The 8,511-nt window shown below is 39.3% G+C and overlaps 1 protein-coding gene across 4 annotated transcripts in view; it reads left to right on the top strand.

Moving 5' to 3' along the window:
- The window catches only part of TPX2 (TPX2, microtubule-associated), a 62,046-nt gene that overhangs the window by 25,050 nt on the left and 28,485 nt on the right, over window positions 1-8,511 (top strand). For all 4 annotated transcript variants that reach the window (XM_014550705.1, XM_014550707.1, XM_014550706.1 and 1 more), the window contains one exon: window positions 6,190-6,316. In XM_014550705.1, coding sequence (XP_014406191.1) covers window positions 6,190-6,316 — 127 coding nt within the window. The remainder of the gene's footprint in view (window positions 1-6,189; window positions 6,317-8,511) is intronic.

The following is an 8,511-nucleotide window of genomic DNA, read 5'->3' as shown; positions in this document are numbered from 1 at the left end:
CTGCTGGTTCTATAATCGAAACAATGTATAACTTTAGCTCTGAGATCCCGGCAGGCTGAAAGTGTTACAAAGTTTCAAACTGCCAGCTCAGAGGCCGGCAGCGCAGGCGCAGGCGGGGAACGTTGGCTTCCTCCTTCAATGAAGGAAGCAAGCCTCATGTTTTGCATCAGCTGCCTGGCTGCTGGCCGCCATCTTGGCTGACAGTTAATTTGCATATCTCCCTGATTAGCCAATGGGAAGGGTAGCGGTCGTACGCCAATTACCATGTTTCTCTTTTATTAGTGTAGATTGATTTTGTTTTAAATTGATTTTAGAGAGGAAGGTAAAGGGATAGAAATATCAGTGATGAGAGAGAATCATTGATCGGCTGCCTCCTACATGCCTCCTACTGGGGATGCAGCCCTGACCCAGAATCAAACCGTGACCTCCTGGTTTATAGGTTGATGTTCATCCACTGAGCCACATGGGGTGGGCTTTTTTTTAGTGTCTTAAAGTGGCAACTGAAGTCATTATTTGAGATCTTTTTTTCTTTTTTTACTGTGTTTATTGCTATAAATTTCCCCCAAGTACTGCTTTAGTGTAGCAATTTTCAACTTTTTTTTATCTCATGACACACATAAACTAAATCACTAAAATTCTGCAACACACTAAAAAATATATTTTTTGCCAATCTGACAGACACAAAAGGGTAGAATTTTGATTGGTTTACAAAAAAAATAATAAATAGTAATTATCTATCCTTTTTCCTCCAAAGTGACTTTTTAAGAAATCAGGTGCCTATCTTCTATATATATAAAAGTCTAAGCAACTGGTTGACTGGCCAACCAGCCGACCGGCCGGTAGCTGTGATGCGCAATGACCACCAGGGGGCAGATGTTCAAGGCACAGGCATGGAAACATGGAACAGACTGAATCTCAGAGGGAAGGGGGCAGTGGGGAGGGCTGGAAGAGATTAACCAAAGATCTTATATGCATACTAGAGGCCTGGTGCACGTATTTGTGCACTGGTGGGGTCCCTTGGCCTGGCCTGCGCACTCTTGCAATCTGGGACCCCCTGGGGGATGTCAGAGAGCCAGTTTCAGCCCGATTTCCGCAGGCCAGGCCAAGGGACCCTACTGGTGCACAAATCCATGCACTGGGCCTCTAGTATATGTATATAAGGATTTTTGGTACCAAGAATTAACCAATCAGATGCAACCTTACTTTGTGAAGTAACTTATAAGGTGCAACTCTATTATGTGACTTAAATATTTATGGTTCAAGACAGGGCATTCACACCAGATGGCTATTGTTGTGTTGGCTATTGTCATTTTTTTATTTGACAATTTAAGGGAAAAGAGGTCAGGGCCCCTGACAAGATAGTCATGATAGTCAAATTCTTGCTGCACTCTGAAAATCATTGCTTTAATGGCATCCCACAATTTGATATATTGTGTTTTCATTTTCATTCCATTCAAAAGAGGCTGCCTGCCGCACACCCCCTACTGGGGATTGAGCCACCCAGGCATGTGCCCTGACTGGGAATTGAACCATCAACCTTATGGTACGTGACTCCCAACCAACTGAGCCACACCAGCCAGGGCCCATTCAAGATACTTTAAAATATGTATATATATTGATTTCAGAAAGGTAGGGAGAGGGAGAGAGAGAGAGAAACGTCAATGATGAGAGAGAATCATCGATTGGCTGCCGCCTGCACACCCCATACTGGGAATCGAGCCCTCAACCCAGGCATGTGCCCTTACCGGGAATTGAACTTGTGACCTCCTAGTTTATAGATCAACACTCAACCACTGAGCCATGCGCTGGCAAGATATTTTTAATATTCCTTTTGATAGTTTCTTTCACTCATTTTTTAAAATTGAGGTATAATTGACATGTAACATATAAGTTTAAGGCGGACAACTTGATATGATACATTGATATATTGCAAGTGATGAACAATACACCAGTCTTACTCAGATTTTCCAATTCACTATTACTTGTTTTTGTTTATGTGTAGTAAGTTCTATGCAATTTTATCATCTGTGTAGGTTTCTGGGTCTACCATCAGAGTCAAGATATTGAACAGTTCTAACATCATGAGGAGCCTTGTGTTGCCCTTTTATAACTATACTCACTTCCCTCTTGCTACCCCACCCCAATTCATTTTTATTTATTTATTTATTTTTCTTCTTCTTTTTTTAAATATATTTCATTGATTCTTCACAGAGAGGAAGGGAGAGGAATAGAAAGTCAAAAACATCGATGAGAGAGAAACATCGATCAGCTGCCTCCTGCACACTCCCCACTGGGGATGTGCCCGCAACCAAGGTACATGCCCTTGACCAGAATCGAACCTGGGACCCTTGAGTCCGTAGGCTGATGCTCTATCGACTGAGCCAAACCGGTTAGGGCTTTATTTATTTATTTTAAATGTTTTTATTGAAAAATTTATTTTGAGGGAGAGGGAAAGAGATAGAAACATTGATCAGCTGCCTCCTACATGCCTTCCTACACACCCCCTACTGGAGAATTAGCCTGCAACCCAGGCATGTGCCCTGGTAATACAACCGGCAAACTCTTGGTGCATGGGATGGTGCTCATTCAACTGAGCCATACCAGCCTGGCTTCCTAATTAATTTTTAAAATATATATATATCTTTTATTGATGTCAGAGAGGAAGGGAGAGGGGAAAAGAGAGAGAGAGAGATCAATGATGAGAGAGAATCATTGATTGGCTGCCTCTTGCATGCCACACACTGGGGATCCAGCCCACAACCTGGACATGTGCCCTGACCAGGAATTGAATTGCGACCTCTGGTTTCATAGGTCAAGGCTCAAAATGGATGGGTTATGCTACTTAGAATCTAGCCCTAAACAGAGATAGGATTGCCTGATGTTGGGTCTGTGATATGGCACAAACCCTGACATGAGACCAACAATAAATAAGGATGGTTATATCTCTTATGGATCTTATATCCCTTATCTCTGTCACATCACATAATTCTTTTCTGTTTTGAGAGCAATTAAGATCTGGTCTCTTAACAACTTTGAAGTTTATATACAGTATTGTTGACTATAATCTCTATGCTATGCCTACATCTTCAGGACTGATCTACTAGTTGCAAATTTTACTTATATGTTATTTAGAAGTTTTAATTTCCAAATATTTGCAGGGGTTCCAGAATTGATTTCTTGATGGATTTAATTCCATTGTGGTCAATAATGGAATCATTCTAAATGTATTGAGATTTGTTTCATGGCCAGAAGGTCTGTCTTGGTAAATGTTGAGTGTGCACTTAAAAAGAATGTGTATTCTGCTGTCATTGGGTGGAGAGTTACGTAAATGTTAATTAAGTCAAGTTGGTTGATAGTATTGCTCAAGTCTTCTATTTCCTTATTGACCTTCTAATTGTTCTATCCATTACTGAAAGTGGGGATATTGAAGTCTTCAGCTATAATTGTTGAATTGCCTATTTTTTTCTGTCAATTTTGTTAGTTTTTCCTTTATATATCTGGGGCGCTGTTGTTAGGTACATATGTGTCTAATTGTTACATCTTCTTGATGAGTTGACTAGAACATATATATGTAAAAAGTTTTATTGGAATATAGCCGTGCATATTCACGCATATATTATTTATGGCTATTATATTCTTACTGATTTTCTGTCAGCTTCTTCCATCAATTAGTGAAATATTAAATTTCAGACTATAATTATGGATTTGCCTATTTCTTGTAGTTTTTGCTTTGTGTATTTTGAAGCTCTGTTATTAGGTACATAAATACTTAGGTTGTTAAGTCATCTTGATGAATTGACCATTTTATCATTTTGAAATTATCTTCTTTATCTCTAGTAATATTCTTTGCTCTGAGATCTACTTTGATATTAACTCCAGTTTTCTTTTGATTAGTATTAGCATTTAGCATTGTCTTTATATTTCAAGTACATTTTTTGTAGGCAGTGTAAATTGGGTCTTTTTAAAATGTAATATCATAATCTCTTCCTTTTAATTAGGAATAAGTGTCTCTATTATAGCCTTGTCATAATCTATCAGTTTTTGTTTTTTTTGATGTCTTTATTTTCCTTCCAAAAAAATTTCTTTAGTCGGTGAGCCCAGTGATTGTTCTCTGGAATAAATAATGCATGGAATCTGTTTTTATGGCCTTTTCTCCCCTGTCATACAGTTTTTTTCTTTTATCACGGCTCAATTCATAAGCTGTACCATCAAATGCTGTTTCTTCCATGAAGCCTTTACTTGATTATTCCTTTCTCAGTATTCTGAGCACTTTTTCTCTGTTTCTGTTTCATGATGGCCATGGTAATATCTTGATGTTTAATAATAAAATACCTTCTTTCGCCATGACCGGTTTGGCTCAGTGGATAGAGCGTCGGCCTGTGGACTGAGGGGTCCCAGGTTCGATTCCGGTCAGGGGCATGTACCTTGGTTGCGGGCACATCCCCAGTGGGGAGTGTGCCAGAGGCAGCTGATGGATGTATCTCTCTCATCAGTGTTTCTAATTCTCTATCCCTCTCCCTTCCTCTCTGTAAAATCAATAAAAGATATTAAAAATAAAATAAAATACCTTCTTTTCTTTCACACCCCTATACCTAGTCCCCTTCCTCAAATGCTACATCTTTAAACTTTTAGTGTTTTAAATTGTGGTTATACACATAATGCCTGAAAATTTGATTGTATCAGCAATATTTACATTATGTTTATGTAAATATTATTTGATGACAGGTCAGTTAATGTGATGTGCGGCTGCATTTCTTCTTGGTTCTCCTTGGTTCTCCACAGTTCCATTGTCAAAGTCTGTGGGCCACATAAAGGTGATCCTGACATCAAGGTCAGGAAGATTCTCTTTTCTTTAAACTTCACCAGTTACTTAAATTACTGTCGTACTTTAGCTTGCTTCATATTGGACAGTATCCTTGGAAGTTATAACTGCTTTTTAAGGGAGGACATTATTTTTCTTAATATCTTTTGAATATCTTTGCTGATATTTTCTGGATCCTATGTTTCTTTCTTATATTCTTTTATTTGTCCTTCATTTTGTTGGAGTACATATTCTGGGAACTTCCCAAGATTAGGTGCAGGAGAAGAGAACTTTGAGTTCTCTCATGTCTCAAAATTTCATCATCCCACATTCATAATACAATTGAAAGTTTGACTTAATATAGAATTGTAGATTTAAAAAAATTGTTTTGACTACTATGAATGAAGGCATTGTTTTTTTTTAAATCTTCTATCATCCTGTGTCACTGATGAGGAATTCAGCTTATCTTATTTTCCTTGCATCTCAGGTGTTTTCTTTTTCTCTGTGAAAGCTTTAAAATTTTATCCCTTTCAAATATCATGACCTGGCTGGTGTGACACATTGGTTAGAGCGTCAGGCCATGAACCCAGGGGCCTCAGGTTTGATTTCCCGGCCCTGGGATTGGGCACTCGTGGGAGATTACTGATCTATGTGTCTCACATTACTGTTTTTCTCCCTCCCTCCTTCCTTCCACTTTAAAAAAATTAATGGGAAAAAATATCTTCGGGTGGAATTAACAAAAAGTAAAAATAAATAAGATGTCATGAGGATGTGTTTGGGATTTTTTTTTTCTGAGGTGGTGCCTAAGGTCTTCCGTGGAACATTTCACTAGAACTAAAGGTTCAATTGCTTAGGGCTATATGTATACACACACACATAAAATTTTCAATCTAGAATCCTATTTTAAGCATATATATACATGGTGGGGCGGGGGAGCGGGTTTACAGTTGTGAGTACGCAAAACACAGTATATTCTTGTATTATTAATTATTGTATTGTTTTTCCATATGAACACCTGTAAACCTACTTTTGTCCCCCTGTGTATATCTTATTTTTAACTTATTTTCTTGAGATTTGAGTACTGACTAGTTTTGTTTGTTTGTTTTACTTTAACTTATTTTTTTAGAAAGAGGAAGGGAGGGGGAGAGAGAGAGAGAGAGAGAGAGAGAGAGAGAGAGAGAGAGAGAGAAACGTCCATGTCAGAGAGAAATATCGCTTGGTTGTTTCTCGCATGTGCCCCCAACCAGACTGGGGATTGAACCCACAACCTGGGTATGTGCCTTGACTGGGAATCAAACCTGCCACCTTTTGGCGTACAGGAGGATGCTCCAACCAACTGAGCCACACTGGCTAGGGCTGAGTGCTGACTGGTTTTTACTCTCCTGCAGTTGACAACACTTACTACAAAGAGTCAGAAAAAGAAAATCTGGTGCAACAGTCCATTCCCTCAAATGCTCGTTCTGCCCTGGAAGTCAAGGGAACCACCTCAAGAAATACTCCATCTCTGCCTCAGAGGTAAGATTGTTTCAGAGTCAAAAGTGGTAGTTAATATTAATGATGTTCAAAGAGTAGTTACCGGACAGAGCATCTACTAGGTGTGCCATACTTTATTAGATAATTTATGTTACTTTATTTAATCTTCATAACATTTATGAGATGTAGGTAATATGTTTCATTTATGATAATGGTTCAGAGGTTACTAAGTTACTTGTCTATGGTAACTTTATTTCAGAGCCAGGATTCAAACTGATCAGTTTGGTTCCAAAGCCCTTGCTGTTTGCACCACCAACACTAGTTGCAATTTTAGATTTATTTTTATGGCTATTTGACAGAATTTTTTTTTTTTTTTTTACATCACATTGTAAGTAAACTTTCTAAGGGCAACTATAATGTATCTTTAATCCTTACCAGTGTCTGGCTGGAGCAGAAGCTCAATAAATTCTTGATGAATGAATGAATGGATGGGTGGGTAGATTAATCTGCAGTCTTTACTAGCAATCTCAGAGCTTTCACCATCTAATAATTAACCACCCACCCAGAGTTTAAATTGCAGGACTATTAATTGCTTTATACTTTGACGTCACCTAGAATATCTCAAGGAAGAGGAATGGTAGAGTATTTATAATATTATTGCTCAGAAATAATGAAATTACCTTTTGCAAAGCCTTATGCTGGCATAAGGGTATCACTTTTGAGGATATCACAAGCTTATACTAATCTTTTCTGATAAAGAAGCCCATTTTAATCAAAGAATTCTATGAAATCTCAACCTTGTATGTATATATTACAGGCTGAAGAGATTGCTATTGGTTGATTCAGTGGTTTCTGTTCCATGTTTAGATTGTGAAGTAGGACTATGGAAAAGAGACCCAGTGTCCTATAGATTCCTTCAGAATTCAAGAAACTGTTAGTGTCTTGGCTTTTCTGTTTTGTATATGTATATGATTACAAAAATTGTTCCTCAACCTGACTGAATTCTAGAATGCTTTTTGGAAATGATTGTATGACAGAAGATAGCTTCTGTCAGAAGATCTGCCTGAATGTTTTTTTTCTTAGGGGCATGTACCCTCGGCTATTCAAAACCTCAGTTTATTGAGAATAAGGGAGCTAATTGTAAAAAAAGGTCCAAATAAGATAATATGTACTTAGTAAATGATACTGCGTTATGAAAATGCATAATAAGCCCTGGCTGCTATTGCTCAGTGGTTAGATTGTTGGCCCATACACCTACGGGTCTCAGGTTTAATTCCCCATCAAGGGCACATACCTGGGTTGCAGGCTCGATCCCCGGCCCCAATTGGAGAGTGTGTGGGACATAACCAATCGATGTGTCTCTCTCACATTGATGTCTCTCTCTTTCTCCCTCTTCCACCCTACCCTCCTTCCCTTCCACTCTCTCTAAAAATCATTGGAAAAAATATCCTCAGGTGAGGATAATAAAAAAAGAAAATGCATAATAAGAGGTAAAATGTTAGTGCCATTATCTCAGATCTTAGATTTAACTTAGTCAGAGATGCCCAATCTAGAAAGGAACAGCATATGAAATAGAATGGTGTAGACCAGCGGTTCTCAACCTGTGGGTCACGACCCCTTTGGGGGTCGAACGACCCTTTCATAGGGGTTGCCTAAGACCATCGGAAAACACATATATAATTACATATTGTTTTTGTGATTAATCACTATGCTTTAATTATGTTCAATTTGTAACAATGAAATTGGGGGTCACCACAACATGAGGAACTGTATTAAAGGGTCGCAGCATTAGGAAGGTTGAGAACCACTGGTGTAGACAATCATACAAATTCCCTACTATTTTATTTCACACTAGAGGCCTGGTGCACGAAATTTGTGCACGGGTAGGGTCCCTAGGCCTGGCTGGCAATCAGGGCCTTCCTTCCCTTGGCTGCCCGCTGTTGGCCGAGGCCTTCCTTTGTTCCATGCTGCCCCCTGGTGGTCAGTGCATGTCATAGCGAGAAGTTGAACTCCCGGTCGGTCCAACTCCCAAGGGGACAATTTGCATATTAGCCTTTTATTATATACTAGAGGCCCGGTGCACAAAATTTGTGCACTCCGGGGGAAAGGGGGGTCCCTCAGCCTGGCCTGTGTCCTCTCACAGTCTGGGACTCCTCGGGGGATGACCACCTGCTGGCTTAAGCCCACTCCCCGGGGGGATTGGGCCTAAGATGGCAATCAGACATCCCTCTGGCAGC

The sequence above is a fragment of the Myotis brandtii genome, unplaced genomic scaffold, assembly GCF_000412655.1.
Source record: "Myotis brandtii unplaced genomic scaffold, ASM41265v1 scaffold61, whole genome shotgun sequence".
Taxonomy (NCBI): Eukaryota; Metazoa; Chordata; class Mammalia; order Chiroptera; family Vespertilionidae; genus Myotis; species Myotis brandtii.
Note: the sequence above shows the minus strand (reverse complement) of the source record. Positions and strands in the feature narration are given on the sequence as shown.